General features: G+C 40.5%; 1 protein-coding gene across 1 annotated transcript in view; it reads left to right on the top strand.

The window, feature by feature from the left end:
• LOC140212486 (cadherin-6-like) overlaps positions 1-23,842 on the top strand; it is a 194,867-nt gene that overhangs the window by 105,278 nt on the left and 65,747 nt on the right. Inside the window, exons 4-7 of the mRNA XM_072283350.1 lie at positions 13,770-13,889; positions 20,724-20,891; positions 21,685-21,872; positions 21,972-22,225. Coding sequence (XP_072139451.1) covers positions 13,770-13,889; positions 20,724-20,891; positions 21,685-21,872; positions 21,972-22,225 — 730 coding nt within the window. The remainder of the gene's footprint in view (positions 1-13,769; positions 13,890-20,723; positions 20,892-21,684; positions 21,873-21,971; positions 22,226-23,842) is intronic.

The following is a 23,842-nucleotide window of genomic DNA, read 5'->3' as shown; positions in this document are numbered from 1 at the left end:
CACCCTAACCTTATCTATCTGGCCCGGCGCTAAAATCGGCCACTCCAGGATCCAAGCCCTTCTGCCACGACTCTGCCTTGCCTCAGATCTGCTGCTTCAAATTGGCCCCAAGCCTGCTCCAGCAAAGACCAAATATTGGCTCATTCCCCACTCTCTGGCCCGGGACCTGGAATCTTACTTTGGCCCATACACACCACACCGCACCCATCCTGCACCTTCGAAACTTCAGTTCACGCTGCAAAAATGCCAAGCTGTGTACAGGCAGTTCAAAAGCTCCACTCCAAAAGGGAGGTTACAGGCTATTGATTATAGTGACCATTTTTGAGAAAACTTGTGATTAATAAAGTAGTTAGTAGATTTGTTTGCTTCCTGCAAGTCATCGCTGTGCTTCACCAGTGCTATCCTAAAACGGAAGTTAAAGCAGGTTAATAATGAGGTTACGTATCGGAACACAGGTCTTGAGGTCTTTGGAATAATTCACTCTAGAGCTGATTAAATATTTTGGGAGAGTGGTGGATTGACATGCTGTACTATTGAATGAAGTTGCAGAGTGGCATTTTAGTCGTTTTGCAGTACCAGAATGTTTGTAAATTCATTTTAGGGTTGAGCATGGCAGCAGGTTACAAACAGTCCCATTTAGCTTGAGAGTATGAAAGGAACAACATTGATATGAACAATGAGCCTGTGGAGGTCTGAGTGTGGGGACCTGGCGGGGGGGGGGGCGGCGGTGGCTAACAGGATTACGATGGTCAAGTGTATGAAGTACCATACCATGCATGGGATACAAAGATGATGTCCAGGAATAAGCAGAGCAACATCATATTCTCTGCTGTTTTCACACTGATTACGTTGCCATTTTGACAATATTGTTTGTGAAAACTTGTTATGCTTTACTATGCCAAATCTGGACTAACCACCACATCATTCAGATTATTATCTCCATTAACCTGGCCTGTAAATGGTGATGAGGGCACAGACACAGCAAATTAATATTGAAGAGCTCTTCAAGGAAAGCTCTATTCACTCAGTGCACCACATGTACTATTACAATTCCTAGTCAATAGGAACCAAGAGAGTCTGCTGCCCAGATGGTCATCACAATTAACACTTGCTGTGCGACCAATGGATAATCACCCAGAAAACACAAGAAACTGGTTTGGTGAGAACAACCAGATCCAGAAACTAGGTCATTGGAAATTCAAGGCTATCTTGATGTGAAAATATCATCATGTCTCAAGAACTAAAGGAATCTACTGGCATCTGAAAGCCAACAAAAAAAAATGTGTGACATAAAAACAGATGGTAAGACCAAGAATGCAAGAGATCTGTAAATCAGCCAATGGTTTTGACATGCATCAGTTCCTCGGACCAATCTCCAAAGAACCCATCCCACTGATAGCCAGGAACAGAAGAGAGATTATCAAGCACAAAGAAATGGTCAGGGTTAGCTGGAAAAAGATCTGATCAATTAAAGCAAGATCTTTGGTCAGACTGTCCCTGAACTCATCTGCAACAAATAACCTGCTATGAATTTAGTGTCATTACAGTCTGGCAAGAAGTTGAAAATAATGACATCTCTGGAGCAATTAAAATGCTGCCAAAGATGTTAAAATATGATGCAGAAATACTTCTGGAATAAAAGGCATGCCAGGCGATCTCAGATGCATTAAATCCCTGACCATCTTCAAAGAGGGTGACAAGTCCAGTTGGAGGGAGTGCAGAGATGTTTGCCTACAGTCTGCCACAGGGAAAGTTATCGTCACATTCCTCCTCCCAGTGTGTGAAGAGCTGATCCAAGATTGCCTGTACTCTCTGGAGTTCAGAAGAATGAGGGGGGATCACATTGAAACCTATTGAATATCCACCTAGATAGAGATTGAATGTTTTCTATAGCAGGGGTGGTCTAAGAGTAGAAAGCACATCCTCTGAAAAGACTAGGACCATTTTACATTCAATATTTCAGTAATATTTGAGTAATATTGTAACTATATTGTTGATTAAGCATTCTTGTTCATTAAAATAATTCATTATGGGTTATATATAAAAGTACGTGAAGGGCATACGTCATCATGCTACCACATCATATGCATGTGCCTCACTTGAAGCAAAAATTAGAAAAATTAAAAAAAGTTAGATGCATTATTACTGTGTTTTTATTTTGGATAGTTATTTTGTTTTGGAGTTACAAAACATAACAATGGCGACATGGTATTTTTAAAACGAACCCAAGAAGACTACCTACCTGTTGAAGCACAGCAAGATGTTCAAGATTTTAAAAAAGCAGTGTAGCACGTGTCTCTTCAGAAGAGAGAGAGAAAAAGGCAAGCAAACAGATGAATTCATGGGTTCATAAACAGAGAGTACCGATTGATAATAATCATAAATTTAAAAAAATAGAAATGGCTGGCCATATTGAAAAAATAAATGCATTTATTTGGTCAAAAGTTAACTAGATGTTGTATACTGAGTAACTTAAGAACTATATTAAAGCAAGTGAAATAGCCAATGAGAAATGAGTGCCAGTTTTGCTGAATGCATTGGGTTTAAAGGCATACAGTTTGCTTAGAAGTTTGACTGCTCCAGCAAAACCAGCCAAAATGAGCTTTGCTGATATCATGAACATAATGCAGGAACATTTAGAAGCAAAACCATTGTTGATTGCAAAATGCTTTAGGTTTCATAAGTGGAATCAAAAGGAAGGGGAGACCATTTCATTGTGCACGGCTGAATTGAAGAGGTTGTCTGAGCATTGTCCATACATTAATGAACTTAATGATGCACTGAGACATTGTTTTGTTTGAGGAATCTCACAAGTAAGCATTCAAACACACCTCCTACCTGAAACACACCTTACATTTCAAAGTACAGTTGCAATTGAAAAAGTGCAGTTCCATGTATCAGTGGAAAAAGCAGACAGTGATGCAGTTGAGTTGTAGCCAGGAATGAAAATAAGTGTGAATAAAATTGCAATGTGTAAACAGAAACCAGCCTGCCAAAATAAATCGTGTTACCATTGTGGCAAGGCCTCACATACACAGACTAATGCAGATTAAGGGCAAAACTTGCAGAAAATGCAACAGAAAGGACACATACAAAGAGCATGTTGGGCAGACAAAAATAACTGGACTGCACAGGGAAGAGAATAAAAATAAATGTCAAGCTGTAGTTTCAAAAAGACGTTGTTGAAAAATCTGATAATGGTGACAGTGAGACAGGAATTGAGTAGCCTTAAGATTTACAATGTGAAAAATAGCAATAGACAAGCAATGCGGCTTACACCAGAAATGAATGGCAGATTGACTCAGCTGTTTCATTCATTCCACAAAAAGAGTTTGTACAACATTTCAGAGAAATTGAACTGAAGCCTGCAAATATCCAACTAAGAACTTATACTGGAGAAAAGATAGCACCTGTGGGAGTGCAACAACCCACACATAAAAGTGAAATGCAACAACCAACAAGCCACTTTGTATGTGGTAAAAACAAGAGGGCCAGCATTGTGGGGGTCGTGATTGGCTGAGACAACTACAACTTAATTGGAGATCGATCCACCATTTGCATACCACATCCACTGCAATAGAGTCAACTGAGAACGAATTAAGAAAGGTACTGGATGATACCTCAGCAGTGTTCAAGGATGGCTCTGGAAAAACTCAAGCATATCAAAGGTAAAATAGTGTTCATTGAAAATGCAAAGCCCGTCCAGATACTTATACAATTCATGGCAAAGTAGCCAGTGAGCCAGATTGCACGGAGGCTGATGAATTCTTTCCAAAGTTGAGTGGAGCCCATGGGCAATGCAAGTGGTCCCAGTAACCAAGAAGAATAGGTCTGTCAGGCTCTGTAGTGATTTTAAGATCACCGTCAACCCAGTACTGAAAGTAGATCAATACCCTCTGCCCGGGATAGAGGATATCTTTGCAAACCTTTCTGGAGGAAGACACTTCAGCAAAGTGGACTCAGCTGAGGCCTATCTACAGATGGAAGATAGAGGAAAATTCACCATCAACACTTAAGTAAGGCGTTTGTTCTTTAGTAGGTTTATTTTTGGAGTAGTATCCACACATGCACTCTGGCAAAAAGCTATGGACCAGGCACTGCAAGCTTACCCAGGCACTCAGAGTAACCTGGATGACTTCATTGTTACTGACAAGGAGTACCTCCAAAATATGAAGACAGTGTAAAAAGACTAGAAGATTATGGACACAGAGCATGACCTAACAAGTGTGAATTCTTTAAACAAAACATCACTTATGATGGTCACACTACTGACGCACAAGAATTACAGAAGTGTGCTGAGAATATTCCAGCAAAGGACATGATACTGTTGGAGTCCTTTTTTAGGATTTGTTAATTACTTTAACAGGTTCCTGCTAAACGTGGCTACTGTGTTCCACCCCTTGAACTCTTTACTGCAGATCCAGAAGAAATGGCAATGGACAAAGCAGTGTGAGATGGCTCTCCCAAAGGTAAAGGAAATGGTGACATCCAGTACTGTGCTCACACATTATGATCCACACCATCTAGTGAAGCTTGCCTGGAACACCTCACCTTATGGTGTAGGTGCAGTCAAGTCACAGGTTATGAGTGATGGAAGTGAACACCCCACAGGTTTTGCATCACATTCCCTTACGGCTGTAGAGAAAAAGTACATGCAGCTTGACAGAGAGTCTGGTTTGGGGTGTAAAACTTTTCAACCAGTACTTGTGTGGGAGAGAGTTTACCCTTGTTACTGATCATCAATCACTAGTGTCTATTTTCAAACTGCAGAAGGGTGTTCCACTAACAGCAGCAACACAAATGCAGAGATGGGCTCTGTTTCTTGCAGGACATAGTTACAAGATTGATTACAACCAATCATGGAAATTACAATGGATTGTGCCATTTACTCTTGGGAAAGGAAATATTTGAAAAATTTATGAAAGAGGACAGTCCTCTTGACATGGTCTCACTAATGCAAATCAAAAGTCTTCATATTATGGCAGAGATGATCCAAAGGGAAACCAGAAAAGAGCCCACACTTTAACCGATCTACATTACAACACAAAATGGATGTAATATGCAGCAGAATTCCCAGTTCCCCCATTTTTACCATCGCCGGGATGAACTTGCCCTTGACGGAAGTTGCCTTATGTGGGTATTGAGAGTTTTTTCCATGTTTTGATTCCTTTATGGCCACAAGAACAATGTAGATATTAGCACTAATATGGTATTTATGATTTCACTACAAAATTCAACTTTTTCACCTGTAAGCAATTATGGAGAATCTTTCTTAAATTTAGTTCTCTTTAGAAATTAATAGTCGTTCGACTTCTGCAGCAACATGGCAAGAAGATGGTGATCCTAGCCGGTAAGTGCATCATTGACCCAACCAGAGACTGGAGTGAAATGAAACTTTATCATCATACCAATCCCCTTGGCCTTCTATGCCATCATGTTGCGGCTCAACACCAGAAGCTTCTCATCAGTGACTGCAAGGGAATTGTTCAGCCTTTATCCATTTCCACTCAAGAACCAAGATTCCTCAATCTCAGACACTAGTTTATAGTATGCAGGTGAAGTCTGTGCTGAAGAAGTCAGAAGCTGTGTTTTAGGTCACTGTTGACATTCTGATTCATTTATCTACCACATGTACATTGAAACATATGGTGTCATTTGTGTTAACAATCAACGCAACTTAAGGATGTGTTGGAGATAGCTTGTAAGTGTTGCCACACACTCTGGTGCTGATACAGCATGCCCACAATGTTCAGCAGAACAATGCAACAAAACCACAGCAGTAAAACAAGCCCTTTTCCTCCCTCCCATTCACCCACCCACTCACTCTGACACACATGGAGTCCTCCAACACCAGGACTCGCTGCCTCCGGGCCTCCTTCCTCCATTGCACTCACAGACATTGGACTTCCCATTTCTCACCAGGCCTTGACTTCCAGTTTTTCAGTTCTTTGGGCTTGATTAAAACTTATAGGAGGATGAGGTGTGCACTCAGCATCCGGCAGACAAAGGCCTTCAGCCCTCTCCACGTCCCACAATATTGTCCCCTAATAATTGATCGGTGATCACTTTCCATAACTTGAGCACCATTACCCAGCAAAGGTGGGACCTTCATGAGAAAAGCTTACCATCACCACCAGTGCACCGGTACCAACCGGTCAGGGAAATGGTTCTCAAACCCTGCAACAAGATCACAGTCACCAGTGCTCCCGCCCGCCAGTATCCTTCATAACCATGGAGAGGCTGCCGTGGGCATTTCAAAGCCCTGTAGACACACTACCAACACTGTTTCAGCAACACCCTCTAAACAGACTGGGAGGGAAGAAAGATAGATAAGCCAATATCGGCATCCTATCCTGGGCTAACGTCCCCATCACTGAGGCGCTGGCTGTGCACAGGTACACTGGACCGGTTAGGTCAGCCAAGTGTTTGACATCAGATCTCCACCCCCTACCCCTGAAACAGCACTCAGTACTCTCATCAGTCACATCAAAAGATTATTAAGAGAAAGGAGAGATTCAAGACTCTTAGAGCATTGCTTAGAGGAAAGAGGGAATCTTTGGCAATTAAATGAAGAGAGTGCATTCGTAAGGCACAGCATAAATCAGTCTTTACAACAGAGATGCTTGGAGGACAAGTGCAGAAGAAGAAACCCAGAGAATTAGAGAAGAACTAAACATCTTCCTCAAGCATGAGAGAAGGGAAGGAGATGTGCACACGTTTGCTATTGTGTATCCCTACTTTACAACAGGGGTGAACCTGAAAAATTCTTCATTTTCTGTAAGGAGTGTTGGTGTAATCTGATGTCAGCAAAGCCACAAAAGAATCAACGTTTCTTACTTTCTCCAGCTGTGCACTCCTGGGGACACTTTTCCTGTTCATTGAAGTCGATGGGCAGTAAAACAGTGCAGGGTGCATAATAGGTTTTCAATTCACTACCACTCCTTTTCTGCTTGTTGATGTATTCCTGTCTGAAGACCTCATTCAGTTGAACTCTCTGCTGCCACCGAATCAATTTCAGCTGTACGGACGATGATGATATTTATCTAGAATAAAGCCAAAATGAAGAGGAAGAAAAGTTTTTCGCTAAAAAAGGATCATTTATTTATAAGCAGCAGTTTGTGGTTTTCTGTCTTTTTATTGCTCTAAGATAAAATTTAAGCGGAACATACATCATTGCAGAGAAGTGAAGATCTTTCTGCGTAAAAATATTCAGAAGTCTAGGTTATGTGTGGTTTCGAATCCTTTGGAAGAAATAGATTGGAATTTATTTTTCACACAGTTATAACTTTGTTGGAGTTAGTAATGACTTATTTGTTTCAAGGTGTCCCTACAATTTAAAGAATGGATGTGCTGGAATAGAATATGCATATTGTTAGCAAATACAGAATTTGTACCGTATTTGATAAACTTTTGAATTTACTTAGAAGTTTATCGAATTTCTATTTCGAAGTAGAACTGTAGATAAAATAATTAATAGTTTCATCAGAGGGACACATTTGATTCATACACCTGGTTAGTTGTCCATTATTCACAAAGGTAATGATTAGCTTTATTTGTCAAATGTAAATCGGAACATAGAGTGAAATGCGTTGCTGGTATCAACGACCTACGCAGTCCGAGATGTGCTGGAGGCAGCCGCACAGGTCGCCGCTCTTCCATCATCAGCATAGCGTGCCCACAACTTGCTAACTCTGACCTGTACATTGTTGGAATGTGAGAGGAAACTGAAGCACCCAGAAGAATCCCAGATGGTGATGGGGAGAACAGACAAACTCTTTAAAGACAGTGGCAGGAATTGAACCTTGTTGCTGATGTATAAAACATTATGCTAACCCCTCTGCTACTGTATGCATTAAAAGCAAAACAAGCTTTTGCAGCAATAGAGAAGGAAACATAATCTTCTGGAGATAATTACCTGTTAAAGCTGAGGTGGATCTAATGTGACCACTCAATTCTGGTATTTTTGGGGTGTCTTTTATTATCTGCTTCCAACAGTGTCAATGCATTAACTGAGCTGGATAAACTTCATCAAGAAATTATACAGTGTCCATCTGCAGATCATTCAGACAAAAAAGGGATCATTAAGAGAAAAGATAGAACTATTAATATGCATTCCAGGCAAATCAAAAGCAAATGGGACATGCATAAGCTCTGACCTTAGACGCAGAGAGGGATGTGAATCATCACAAGAAGCGTGGGAATGAGGGTGGTTCTGAGCCAAATTGAATTGAAAGCAATCACTGAACCATGTTGTACTGTTGTTAAAGAGCCTCTCCATACTGGCTACTAGTGGAGCAGATTACGAATTGATAAGTTATTAGCTGTCATTGCACATGAGTTTGTGCTGTTCAATGTGTCCTCCTTGTTTGATTTCTGCTCATGAATCTAGATAGCTCATTTTGAAACTGAGTGTATATTCAATAACCAGACTGATTTGCTTTCAGTAAGAAGTCAGTGGGAAATAAAGCTGGCTATCAATTCTCGGCTGCCCACTTTGCATCTTTGCTAAAGAGCTGTCACTTCCTGTACAAGCAAACATTCTAAGGCTATCATAGTATACCCATCCTGACAACAGCCACATCATTTCCTGCTGGTACAATTCCTATATGAGGCATTGATCGGACTGCACTTGGAGTATTGTGAGCAGTTTTGCGCCCCTTATCTAAGAAAGGTTGTGCTGGCACTGGAGAGAGTCCAGAAGGGGTTCACAGGAATGTTCCTGGGGATGAAAGGGTTAATGTATGAGGAGTGTTTGGCTCTGGGTCTGTACTTGCTGGAATTCAGATGAATGGGGGCAGGGGGAATCTCATTGAAAATTATTCAATATTGAAAGGCCTAGATAGAGTGGATGTGCAGAGGATGTTTCCTTTCGTGAGGATATCTACGACCTGAGGACACAGCCTCAGAATAGAAGAATGTAACTTTAGAACAAAGGCGAGGAAGAATTTCTTTAGTTAGTGGGGTGGTAAATCTGTGGAACAAGTGACTTAGGGGGCCAAATCATTGGGTGTATTTAATACAGAGGCTGGCAGAGTCTTGATTAGTGAGGTTCTCGAAGGTTATGAGGAGAAGATAGGAGATGTAGTGTAGCGGTTAGCGCAAAGCTGTTACAGCTCGCGGCATCAGATTTTGGAGTTCAAAGACGTACCGGTTAGTGAGTTAATAAGTCAGTGTGAGTTGACCTGTGAATGAGCTGGTGTAAAACAGGTGGGTTGCTGGGAGGTGTGTCCCTTTGGGCTGGAAAGGCCTATTCTGTACTGTATCTCAATAGATAATGGGGTTGAGATTGATAATAATGGAATGGTGGAGGAGACTCAATGGGCCGAATGGCCTAATTCTGCTTCTATGCCTTATGGACAATTCTATCCACATTGAAATTGTCTGCATCTCACCACAGCAACAGCAAGATTAACCGAAAGGTAAAGCATGTAATGGTTGATTGTGTTCTCAATCTGCAAGAATCCGCTTCCGCAGTTGCAGCTGAAACCCAGCAGAGTCTGGTCAAGATAGAGTGATGTAGGAGCTTTATAGAGGGTGTGGAGGAGATTTACCAGGACGCTGCCTGGATGAGAGAGGGTGTCTTATGAGGAAATTGTAATTGGACGAGGACTTTTCTGTTTGGAGCAAAGAAGGATGAGAGGTGACTTGAAACAGGTGGATAAGATGACAAGAGACATGGATAAGGGGACATTTAAGAGACTCTTAGATGGGCACATAGATGAAAGAAACATGCATGGCTCTGTAGGAGCGGAGATTAGATTAATCTTGGAGTAGGTTAAAAGGTCAGTTTAACACCATGGGCCGAAGGGCCAGTACTGTGCTGTATTGTTTTATCAACACACACAAAACACTAGAGGAACTCAGCAGGCCAGGCAGCATCCATGGAAGAGTTAAGAGTCAATATTTCAGGCCGCGACCCTTCATCAGGACCTGTTGTTTACTGTTTACACTTTTCCATCGATGCTGCCTGCCCTGCCGAGTTCCTCCAGCATTTTGTGTGTCTTATTTGGATTTCCAGCATCTGCAGACTTTCTCAAGTTTGTGTACTGTTTTATGAACTACGTCCTAAGAAGAACTTGTTCACAAGCCATGATTAGTGAACCACATGAAGCATTTCCAGGAACAGTGTACCTTGATGCGGATCCCTTGCTTGTGGTTGCTTGTGGTGGCTGATTTAAAGATTTGCATGGTGCTGCTCTTCACATTGTGTGGAGGGCACTGTTACAGGTTTCTACAAAAGCTTAGCAGGCTGGTGAAGGTGCCTGAGCTGCAGGTATGAGGAGCCAAGGCACTCTCCATGGGCCCTCTGATGGTCAGATACATTTAGTAAAGTTTAGAAAGGAAGTTCATTATTATGAAAATAATTTAAAATATGAAAGACTAAAAATTAATAATTCAGTTTACAAACCATTATAACTATTATGATTTGACTTTTAAAAAATCATTTATATAAGAATTTTTAAGAAGCTTTTTAAATTTCAGCCATCAGACGGGAGACTCCGATGCATAAAAACAAGAACGGTCAGGATGGGAAACAGTTTCTTCCCTCAGGCCATTAGGTTTCTGAACTCCCTGCCTCATCACATTCAAGCTGTCACTGGTTAATCTGTTCTGTACCTTACAGTATTTAATTTATGCACCTTAGTTTGTATATTTATGTGTAGCCCATCTGTAGATTTCATCCTTGCTTTCATAAGTTAATGTGTGTTACGTGTGTTATGTGTACAACAGTGCTTTGCACCCTGGTTCAGAGAAACGTCTCGTTTGATTGTGTGCATGTATGTAGCTAAATGACAATAAACTTGACTTGAGTTGACTTATTGCAGATGCTGGAAATGTTCAACAACTCAGGCAGCATCTAAGGAGGAAGTATCAGAGTTAACATTTTAGGTCAATAAAAGTTCATCAGAACTTCGAATGCAAGAAAAACAGCATGGAGAACTTCAAACATTGCATTTGTTGGGGTTTGCAGACAGATGTACATTTAGTTGCCCGAATGAGTTCTGCATGTTGAAAGTCATTCCAATCCTTGAATTCTTCTGCATGTTCCAGAGAGAACTATGCAAATATTTCATCATATATAGGTATTATTGGTTTGAGATATCAAGTGTAAATCAGTTCTGAAATATGAATAATGAACCTATTGAGAAAAAGACCTAGTGCTTTCTGGGTGTATATGACGTATGTGCTATTGGAGTCAATCCTATGGCCATTGTGGATGCAATGTTCTGCTACTACCAATTTCTCCAGGTAACCCAAATGGATACACCTCCTGTGCTCTTTGATGCAGGTTTCCACTCTGGCCGATAAACATTGCTCTGCATTCACAGGGAATCCTGTACATGCCAGCCGTCCTGAGTCTCAGGACATCCGCATAAGCTGTGACTGAGCTTCCTTACGGGTTTGTGAATGGTATTCATCTGGTATTTCTTCAGGATCCTGATGATCCTTCGAGAAACCTTGAAAATATTGGGTGGTAGTGACGTTCCTCCTTGTTGTTAACTTTCCTGGTCTTTCTGTCAGCCCTTTTAATTGATTGATTTCCTTCAACTTGTAACCATTTTGTAGGAAAGTCATGCGTCATTGTCTTATCTCCTCATGGAGAATCTCTGGGTTCAAAATGGTTTTTGCCTGGTTAATCAAAGTAGAGAGAACTGCTTTATGTTGAGAAGCATGATGGTGGCTGTTATTGTTGAGATATAAGTCCATGTGAGTGGGTTTCTGATAGACATTATGTCCAAGGCTACCGTTTAGTTTCTATCATATTAGAATATAGATAGATAGATATACTTCATTGATCCCGAGGGAAATTGGGTTTCATTACAGCCGCACCAACCAAGAATAGAGCATAAATATAACAATACAATATCCACAAACAATCAAACAACAAAATGCAAACTATGCCAGATGGAAAATAAGTCCAGGACCAGCCTATTGGCTCAGGTGTCTGACCTTCCACGGGAGGAGCTACAAAGTTCGATGGCCACTGGCAGGAGCAACCTCCCGTGCCACCCAGTGTTGTATCTCAGTGGAATATGGCCGAAGTCCAACAGCAAAAATCTCAATATCCGGTCTACAAACACGTTCCTCGATTGTAATATGACCCGGATTGCACCATCTGTTGTTAACCAGAACAGTAAGCACCCAACTCCTTTACGCTTACCGCTCTCAGTGCACTTCCGGTCAGCCCGAATGGTCTGGAAGCCGTCCATGGAAAAGTTTTGATCGGGTATGTCCTAGTGCAGCCCCGTTCCGGTGAAACACATAACACTGCACTCCCGGGAACAGGAGGCAGGTACTCACATGGACTTACTCGGTTTCTGGAAGGATCACCAGGATCCTGAAGAAATACTGGATTAATACCATCCACAAACCCATAAGGGAGTTCAAATCATAGCTCATGTGTGTCAGCAATGTGACTCAGGATGGCTGGCGTTCACAGCTTTCCCTGTGAATGCAGAACAGTGTGTATTGGCCAGACGGGACTCATGGCGGAAACCTGCATCAGGGAGCACAGGAGGTGTATTAGTCTGGGATTACCTGAAGAGATCGGCGGTAGCAGAACATTGCATTTGCAATGGCCATAGGATTGAATTCGACGGAACAAAATTACTGTGCCACGCCAATGGATTTTGGGACCACCTAGTGAAGGAAGCCATTGAAAGAAAACTAGAGGAAAAGAATTTTAACAAAGACAAAGATCTCGTTCTAAGTAAGAACTGGAATTCAATTGTAAGTAAGGAGGGACAGTGGAAATCTGATTAGATAAGGGCTATAATCAGGAGGGATGAGCTACGGGGGCATAAATACCACCGGACTAGACACGCCCAGGCATCATCCCTGATGAAGTCGGTAGAGTTTGTCATCAAAACGTCAGTTAAAATTGATACCTGTACCTGGCTGGAAGCCCAAGAAGAGTTTGTTCATAATTAACTATATTCTTTTATTCTTTTAATCTGTAAAATAACAAAAATCACTTATCAAAGGTACCAAAGTGGAAAAAAAAAGGTTACATTACCAGAAATGGTCAGATTAAAGAAAGGAAAAATATTGTCTTTAGTCAAGTGTACTAAATATATGCAGTATAGTACAATTAATGTACTATAGTACACTCAGTGTACTAAATATACAAGGAGACATAATTTTAAGGTGACCGGAAGAAAGTATAGTGAGCATGTTAGAGGGAGGTTCTTTACACAGAGAGTAGAATGGAATGCCCTGCCAGGGGTGTGCCAGAGGCAAATCCATTAGAAGCATTTAAGAAATTCTCGGATAGGCACATTAATAATAGAAAAATAGATGGATGGTTAGATTCATCTTGGAGTAGGTTAAAAGGTTGGCACAACATCGTGGGCCGAAGTGTCTGTACTGTGCTGTAATATTTTATGTTTTGTATGTCAGAGTCACCCATTACACCCACCTTCACTCATGTTTTCATTGAAGAAGTGCAGTGTGAGTTCAGCAAGCAGCTGGCCCTCTCATGTATATTTAATAACATTTAACAGAGATGAATCTCCTGCAGTCTCCTCGTCCACTTTCCCTAGATCTTTCCATTTCCATAATGCTTGATAAAGAAAGCTAACTTAAAATGTTTACAGTTTCCAACATTGTCCATACTATCCATTAAATTATACAAATGCTTATAATTATCAACAACACTCAGAAAGCAGGTATTTGAATGTAAATACAGAGTTTAGTTGAATACTTATGGAATTTATTGGAATAAGACTTGCTGAAATGTTTTGTGATTTGATTTGTTTTTTTTACAGGTACATCTGTAATTCAAGTCATAGCTACAGATGCTGATGACCCCACTTACGGATACAGTGCCAGGGTGGTCTACAGTATTTTACAAGGCCAGCCCTATTTTTCCGTTGAGTCAGACACAGGTCAGAGACTTTTCCTTCTTCAGTTATTTTCTTAATAACTTAGCTGAGGTCACAACATATGCAGGGCTAAAAACTTCATTTCCATACAGCTAAGGAGAGAGTTTGCATTGATGTGAAAAGGATTTTTATTCCCTTAAGAGGAGGAAATTTTGCAGTTACGATGGAAATGATAGCTTCTGAAAAAAAAGGACAAGCTATTTTGATGATGAAAGAAGCTGTTAGGAATTTCAGCTGGATATATAAGCCCTGTGAATGTCAAATGCTTCTGCACAAATGGCCCTGCCTTCTTGGTGGATATATCACCTCTAATGTCACCCTTTACACCACCTACGCTACATATTTGAAAAGTTGGAGCTCACAAGGTGTGCATGATCTTTGTAACTAGCAATACCTTTCAAGTATTAAGAGTGTTACATGGCTGAGAATATAATATATGTGAATCTCTGTAATACAAAGCTGGAATGCCTCTTTTCGCTGTTCTAATCTTTCATTAATTCCGTGGCTTGAACTGTTCCAATACTAATGGGATTTTATGCAAAAAAAAATTACATTGGATTAGTCTAAAATGGGCAGAGAAATGGTACATTTATAGAGCTATAATGTGATTGCTTGAGGTGATTTGGGTTGTATTTAGATGAGCTGCTTTACAGCTTCAGACACCATTCGCTTCAGCAAGTGTTAGTCACAAAGAGATGTATTTTCCACAGTGCTGAAGACTGCATTTTCCACATGAGCACTAATAACAGTGCAAGGCTTTATTAATTGTTATATACCAAAAATTGAAACCTAAAATGATAACTCAGTACTAACACTATATAGATAACTGGTCTTAAGACTAAAGTACCCAATCCAATCAACTGCATTTGACCGTTAGTTTACAAGTATTTGAGACCAAGGTAGCCTGATTGTCTCCTTGTGCTTGTTCTAACATTCAGTAAGATTTATCTTTACACAAAACACTGGGGGAACTCAGCAGGCCAAGCAACATCTATGGAAAAGAGTAAACAGTTGATATTTCAGGCTGAGACCCTTCATCGGGACTGAAGAGCCGAGACCCTTCATCAGGACTGATTTGAGTGCTGGTTTTGTGTGTGTTTTGTGTGTGCTGCTTGTGAAAACCCCGGTTTCCCTGGGCTACGTAAGTCTAGGGAATACACACTTTGATCCCATCAAATCCATGACATTGGGACAGCTCTCCCAACCTGAACTGTGGTTTGTGTGGATGCTATGCTACCTTGTTATAACTCAGTGCCAGGAAATACCAGACAGCACCCTGCATGTGATTAAAGGGATATATTTGTGAATTTTAACTTAACTAAAGGGTTAGTAAAGAAAAGAAAGAATAAAACAAAATGAGCCCATTATAATTAAACAGTCAAATTTTCACAAGTTGGAGCTCAACTCTTCCGAAAGTCATATTCGCCACTTCTCAGTAGACCTCTGCACCTTGCTACATCGGATCACGGTCCCCCACCAGGTCGAATTTTATGACCGGTTCTCTCCAGCATCTTCTCTCTTCATGTCCCACCGAACAAAAACCCCAGTTCACACTGGTGTCAGACACACACAAAAAAAATCACCCCTTGATTGGATGGCTCCCATACTGAAGCATCTATCATCTCTCACCATAACCCAAACACTGCTTCTACAGAAAGACCATTACATTAGCAATGAAACCTTTCTCAGGGTGATACACATGGATTTCCAGCATCTGCAGATTTTCTTGTGTTTGAGATTTACCTCTATGTCACTTTCCACCACTCCTGATTCCATTAATAACCAGAAGTTATCTATCTCCCTTTTGGTTGTGCTCAGAAACCAAGCCTCCACAGACCATCTAGATAGAGAATCTCAAAATGTTGGAGCCATCTGAGTGAAGTAATTTCTCTTAATTTCTGTCCAGAATGACTTACTTTTTAATTTGAGACTATCAACCCAGGTTGAGACTCACCAGAACGAGACAACTTCAAATCCATACTATTCCTGCTAAGCCTCTTCAAAGAGATGTATGCTTCAAAGAAATCAGCTTTCTTGCAAATGTAGACCCAGTGTGTTTACTCTCCCCTCATACAACAAGTCTGCTATTCTAGGAAACAATCCAGTGAACCTTCTCTTCACCCTCTCTTTTTCAAGTAGATCCTTTCCTAGGTAGAGAAATCAGAGCTGTGCATAGTATTCCAAATAAGGTATCACCAGCGTCCTCTAGAGAAAATGTGCGTACAAAGAGTAGCTGAGATTTGCAAACAGCTGCCAGAGGAGGTGGTAACAGCAGTTAAGGGGCAGCTGGACATGTACTTGATAAAAAAAACAAGGCACTGAGGACGTGGAATTAATGCAAGCAAATGGGATGGGAATCAGAGTCAGGTTTATTGTCACTGACATATGTCGTGAAATTTGTGCTTTCATATTGAAAAGAGATCATGTCCCAGATGGTATCGCTGGGCATGATGATTAGCACAGAGACAGTGGGACGAAAGGCTTGTTTCTGTGCTGTACATTTCTGTGACTCTATACAGTTAAATCAATACATCTCTACTCTTATACTGATTTCCTCTTGCAATAAAGGTCAATATACTTTCCTAAATTGTTGCTGTTTGCAGATTAACTTAATGATTCCTGTACAAAGGCACCCAGATCCTCTGAACACCAATACATTTAAGTCTCTGACAGTTTGAAAAACATATAATCTTTCTATTTGTTTCTTTCAAAGTAGGTGACCTCGTTTTCTTCACCATATACTCTACCTGCCATTACCTTACCCATCCTCTTAATCCATCTATACTGACCTCAAGCCCTGCTGCACTCTCCTCTCAGCCCACAATTATTTTATAGCTGTGGTATATTGGATAGCAAATTTGATTTGTGTTAAAATTCACCAGTATGCATGTGTGACAAGATTAAAATGTAATTTCCTAACTTGATAAAATCAAAATATTTTCATGCTTTGTTTAAATGTATTCTATGTGAAGTGAAAACCATGCATCCATATGTTCATTTGATTTCATGAAGCATTATTAGCTATAAAGTTGATTTTAGTAACAACATTTTGCAACTTTGCAACACTTTTAGGTTAATTTAAAATGCATTGACACATAACATTTGTCATGCACTGTCGCAATAGCACAAGTTACATTTAAAATGCACCTTTAATGCAGTAAACCAAAGCAATCCGCTTCAAGTCAAGTTGAATTTATTGTCGTGTGTACAAGGAAGATGAAGTACAGGTACAATGAAAAACTTAACTTGCAGCAGTATTAAAGGCATATAGGTACAGACAACACACAAAATATAAATACATACTTTCAGTATTAGTAATAACATACACAATAATTATATTAGACAGCGAAGAGAGAAAGAAAAAAGGGACGGTATCAGAGCCCAGTCCATAGTAGTGCATGAGATGATCTATAATTTTCCCTTGCTGAGGTAGGTTTAGAGTTCTGCAAATCTGTAGAAGAACTCCACCATGGATGGTCCCACACCCAGCTGCAAGAGGAGGAGGTTTGGGCATAGGACTAGCAACCCTATCTCATAAAAACCCAGAGCTGCAGGAACGCCAGCTGAAGCTCCAGAGGCCTCATCCGTGGGAGAGGAAGGATACACCAAGAAGATGGGCCACACCCCTGGAAACATCATGAAAGAATGGCCCCGCAGCTAAGGAGCTACTGTCAGCAGCCTCTGCCCCAGTAGGAGTGATGAGCTTAAGAAGAAGAAGATCTGTACAAGAATCAGATGTGTGCAGGGGAGAAGCTGTTCCTGAAGCTGTTGGTATGGGACTTCAGGCTTTAGTAACTCATGCCTGAAGGTAGCAGCAAGAAGTGGGTATAACCTAGACAGTGGAGATCTTTGACGATAGATACAGCTGTCTTGTGGCAGTGCCCCCTGTGGATTCTGTTGGTGGTGGAGAGGGCTGCTGTTTGTCTGTGATGGACTGGGCTGTGTTCACTACTCTCTGCAGCCTCTCGTGTTCCTGTAAAATGAAATTGCCGTATCAGGCCAAGATGCAATCAACCAGGATACTGTAGAAGTCTGTGAGCGTGTTTGAAGACATGCCAAATCTCTTTGGGTTTCAGAGAAAGTAGAAGCCGCGGTACATCTGCTTCATGATTGCATTTATCTGCTGGGCCCAGCACAGGTCATCTGAGATGCTAACACCTAGGAACTTGCAGTTGTTTCTGTATCCATCTCTGATCCACCAGTGAAAAGGAGCACATGTTCTCCTGACTTCCCCTTCAACAATGACCTCCTTGGATTTGTTGACATTAAGTACAAGGTTGTAACTGTGGCACCAATCGACCAGATAATCTATATAACTCCTGTGTTCTGATTCATCACCGTCCATGACTCAGCCAGCAACTATAGTGTCATAAACACAGGAGATTCTGCAGATGCTGGAAATGTTGAACAATACACACAAAGTGCTGGAAGAAATCAGCAGGTCAGGTGGCATTAATGGAGAGGAATGAGCAGTTGACGTTTCAGGACCCAGTATCATCTACAATGTGCCAGTCACACGCGTTGCGTCATCTGCAAATTTATAATGGTATTATAGCCGCACAGTAGTGGGTGTCAAGAGAATAGAGCAGTGAGCTAAGCACACATCTTTTGTGTAGACCTGTATTAATGATCAGAGAGGAGGAGATGTTGTCACTTTACACTAGCATCATTGAAGACTGACACCAAACCATGAAAATTGTATTAAAGAGGTGACCACATGGTTCATCTGTCAAAAAAGTTTTAAGAAGCATCTTAAGGAAGGTGAGAAAACTTAAAAACAAAGGGAAGTTGGGAGGGAGTTTCAGAACTTGGCCAAATGAATTGAAGGTACTGATAATGCACTGCTTTGAACTGATGGTAGACAAGAGCCCAGAATTGGAGGAGCTCTAGTATCTCACCAGGGCCTTATACAACTAGAGTACGTGAAATAGGTACAGACATAGCGAGAAGCAACATTTTTCCCGAGAAGATGCCCAACCATCTGCATAAGTTGGTTATATAATTGTCTACCCAATATAAACTAGTCTAATCCACATTTGTTCATAAAGCAAAGCTATTTCTTGATGTTTGACCTGTACTGTTATGGTGCAACCCAATGTTTCAATCATGTAAATGCATGAAAAGGTGAGCATTGAAGGAGTCGTGCAATCATAAAACTGAGAACATATTAAAAATGACAGTTGCTCTTAGTCAAATTGCCTTATTAATGCAAGCAGGGATAGAGAAATCGAATCATCGCTTCATTAAAAATGATGAGAAATATTCTAAACTCTGATAATTTTTCATATAAAAATACACCCATCTATAAGGCTTGTCAGAGTTTTTATATGATGCTTGTTATGCTGAAAGAAGTATTCCGAAGGGGGAAAAACAGAAGTCATCATTGTTAGAAATGAATAATTTTTCTATTTGTGTATGTCTTTAGGGTGATCATGAGCCAGTGGAAAACAGTCAAAGCAAGATGTTGTTTTAAATTAGACCCTGTGACCTCTTTGCACAGAAAGATGCCACAATTCCTAGAATATTCCAGTCATCTCCATGGAGATTCTAAGTAATCTTTACAAGCCAAGTAGCCTTCCCTGTGAGGTAGATCTATTTGTTGAGGTAGCCAAATCAAAACTACTTCCTAAGGTCTTGTCAAATGGAAGGAAGAAGCCTAACTTACATTTGGTCTCATGGTTCCTGCGCATCATCAAATAGATCAAGAGTTTCCTTGTAAACAGGTAGCCTTTGACACCGAGTCACATCTAAGGAGTGGAGCAGTGAGGAGGGAACAATTAAGAAAGATGAGAGGGGGTGGACAACTGGACAACTGTAGAAAAATAGAAATGTTTTGTAGGCAGAGGGGAAAGTATGACAAGAAGGTTTCAAGAGTGCAATTGAAAGGTTGAGGGATAGAACAATTTATAATTGGTGAGGCCGAAGGAGACAAAATCAGCGAAAGATGCTTTTCCATGTAGCCTCAAAATCCAGGAAGTGAGTGACCATTAATAACAATACCAGTAATGGCTATATTCTATTAATTATAAATTCTTAAAAAATGTAGAACAGTCTCTTTGGCTAGTTTTGTTTCCCTCTTCCCCACCTAAAATCAATCACTATATCCTGAGCAAGATCAACTAGTATGCATATTATTGTCAAACCTGACGTCCCTCCATCCAGTTTTATACCAGGTTGATTTCATGGCTAGATCACAGGAGTATTTAAAGAGATTGGAGGGCAGGGGAGCGTAGTGGATAGCAGGATGCTTTACAGTACCAGCAACCCGGGTTCATTTCCTGCCGCTGCCTGTAAGGAGTTTGTACTTTCTTTCTGTGACCGCTTGGGTTTCCTCCAAGTTCTCCAGTTTTCTCGAACTGTCCGAAGACGTACCGGTTAGTAAGTTTATTGGTCATTGTAAATTGTCCCGTGTTTAGGCTAAATCAGGGGACTGCTGGGCAGCAGGACTCGAAGGGCCAGAAGTGCTTATTCCACGTTGTATGCAAACAAATAAATAAATTGATAGTTAGATAGATAAATAAATAAATTTATTTTTGAAAACTCAAGGAAACGGCTCAGGGGACCAAGTGGCCTATGCCTGACCCTCTTTTCTTATGCTCTTATACTATCATGTGTATTCACCAACTAAACTTCTGACATTTAGTTTCTTCCTAGCGATGTCTTTTCCTGCTGTGGGTAATTAAGAATTCTTAGCAGTTTTAAAGGCAAAGTGAGATGCTGACAGACTTCATTGATCGACCGAGCTGGGAATTGGCCGTGAATATGGTGCATGCTTGCTGCTCTACTAATACCCTGATGCTCAGACTGATTTGTTTTTGTCTTTGTGGATTTATCTAGGTATTATTCGAACAGCTTTACCAAACATGGACAGAGAGGCAAAGGAACAGTATCAAGTGATCATCCAGGCAAAGGATATGGGAGGCCAGATGGGGGGATTATCAGGGACAACATCTGTGAACATCACACTCACTGATGTAAATGACAATCCTCCAAGATTTCCACAAAGTAAGCAAAATTTAATGCTTTCTATATATGTACCTATCACATTTATGATCTGATTTGGTATTTTCAAGAGTTCACAATATGAAATAAAATAATATGTGGATATCATGTTCTCGATTAGTAGCCAGTTATGCTAACTTGAACAAAGGTAATTGCCCTTTTCAGTGCTATTTCTTTCTACAAGTGATTGACTCTTCCAATTATTTGTGTTTCACTCTATAAATAACAAATAAATGGAAGACAGAAAAAGAACCAAATAACTGGAATTAATTGACATCATAAAATGAAGTACATAATTTTATAACTGCATTTCTGCTCAGACCTACTTTTTTTACTGAGATCTGTAAGCAGAGTCAGACAAAATAATCAAAAACCTTTCTAGGAAGAGCAATGATGCATAAATGTGACAGTGATGTCAACCAGAGGATAACTTAGCCTCTTCAGATAAAGTTCAGCTTGTGCTAGGCATGAACCAGAATTGGTCTGCACATCCTTTCCTTCAGATCTGCTGGAGTAAGAAAATCTTTGTTCTAAGACATATTTTCTCACATTTGGTTAATATTTCTTAGAGAAGTTGACCATCTGAAGAGTTTTTAGATTCTTAGTTAAAAGGGTCAGTTGTTTTCTACTGTCAAACTTCCATTGTATTCTCAAGTTGCTTTTATATTTGATTAGATTTTTTTTTCTCTATTAAATTAGTTATTTCATGTCAAGCCCTTGCTGATAAAAGGAGCTCTAAAGTCTTATTACACACAAGTAGTCCAACACCAGCTGAGGACTTTTCTTATCTCTGCAGGTGTATACCAAATGAGTGTGCAAGAGTCTTCCCAAGAAGGTGCTGCTGTTGGCAGAATCAAAGCATTTGATGCAGATATTGGGGAGAATGCAGAGGTTAATTATCGCATCATTGATGGTGACGGGATGAACATGTTTGACATCATCACAGATGAGGCTTCACAAGAGGGGGTCATTCTTGTGCGAAAGGTGGATATGAGTTCAGTGGCTTAACCTCATGCAGTGTTTCTCCATTTATTTTATTTATTTTCCATCACGTTAATCAAGGCTTTGTTCCTCTGAATTCAGATGTTGGACTATGAGAGCAAGAAAAGCTACACCTTGAAAGTGGAAGCACAGAACAGTCACCTTGATGCTCGATTTCTCTACCTGGGTGCATACAAAGACACGGCCACAGTAAGAATTACAGTTGAGGATGTGAATGAGCCACCAGTGTTCAGCAGACCCTTTTACATGCTGGAAGTGTATGAAGACGTTGAAGTGGGGACTATCATTGGCACAGTAACTGCCCAGGATCCTGACGCGTCTCGTAACCTCATCAGGTGAGCTTTACTGCCTTGGCAGAGTGTAATAAGTCTTCGGGGTAACGTATTATCACACCTGCCAACACTTGTGTCTAATTTGTTAGCACAGAGATTACTTAAAATCCCTGTCTTATTCTGATTCTTTCTCCAGAAAGTTATCAAGTATAACTTATGGTCATAGCCTCTTTATTGTGATTAGCAGTTATATCTCTTGATTCCAACTGTTAAACCAAGTAAATGCATGTGCAAAACAGATTCTAAAACATATCCTCTGATGCTCATAGCTTTAATATATTATGGCTCCATGCATATTATACTGTTTCATATAGATCATTCTGTTGAACGTAATGTTGCGGTTTGTGCTGGACCCAACCTACCACCCCATTTGCTGCCTGTTGTCTTTTGGCTGTCTGTAAAAATGTGAACAAGCTAAGAGGCTTCTCCAAAGTGAAGCAGGCTGTGAGTTGTTCTTGTCGCTCTACTGTCAAAGTCTTTTCAACTGTCTTTACAGGGTATTTTTTTAAACTGTTTTTATCAGGGTAATTTTAAAAACCATTTAAATAGATTTATATGATAACATCAAAAATACCTAAACTATTTTTTAAATTAATTAATTAGAACAGAGTTGCCTTCCAAACACCAACTAGTCTTTGCAGAAAGTTGGTGGGCTAGAATGGTCCAGCCTCACTCGCCTGTCCATTAATGTTGAGTCCACTCACTGAGAGGTCAACAGGTATTTAGCCTCTGGCTCACCTTAGGCTTTTGCTTTTGGCCAAGCAAGCACCAAAGATCAAAGTAAGCCAAGCCTTGAATGGCTGAGAGCCTGCAATTTGCTACAGAGCTGTTGGCAGTCTGTCAGCTTGATCTGGCACAATGAATCAAAACTTGGGAACTCGGTTAAAATGCACAGCCACTATGATACTGCGTGTTTAGCACTAATGATGGGGCACTGTTTGTGTGTCGTGAAAACCAATCACAAAAATGGAACACATGGGCGTGACAGTTTTTCTGTGGTGCACCGATGTGAGTTCGGGAAAGACCAGTGTTAGGAACCATGCTGCTGTGATGCTATAATCTGGTGTGGAAGTGTAGATCTAGGATAGTGTTTGGCTGGTACTGTGTATTGTACATGCAATTACACAACTTCCACTGGGCCATGTCAGTTAAACCTGTCACTCATGGAGCTTTGTACATCTTCAGAGCATGTCATCTAACATAAAAATATAAATGCCTAACCCAATAAAGGGAAAAATAAGGTAAAAGGCATTAAAATAAATTATATTAGCACATTATTTTCTACACAAGTAACAAGACTCTTGGAGTAACTGGAATTTGTAGGTCTTTAGGTTGTGAAATTCCATAAATTTAGATTTCCAAGCCAAACTAAAGCTGGATCACCTGAAATCTGAGTTGGATCAGTAGGAACACTGCCAAATTAAATCCTGCATTTTAAGATAGTTTCCACATCATCAGTTTTTGTTTTAGTCCCACGTTATTAAAATCCTTCTGAAAACATTATGCTATAATTGCTCAGAAATCTGAATAACTTGATGTCTGTATTCCGTGGTTCACTAATCTGCTTAAATCAACATTTCACAGCGTAGCCTGGCACATCAAATCTAGACCTACTTTATG

This window comes from Mobula birostris, chromosome 19 (genome assembly GCF_030028105.1).
Source record: "Mobula birostris isolate sMobBir1 chromosome 19, sMobBir1.hap1, whole genome shotgun sequence".
NCBI classification, from domain to species: domain Eukaryota; kingdom Metazoa; phylum Chordata; class Chondrichthyes; order Myliobatiformes; family Myliobatidae; genus Mobula; species Mobula birostris.
Note: the sequence above shows the minus strand (reverse complement) of the source record. Positions and strands in the feature narration are given on the sequence as shown.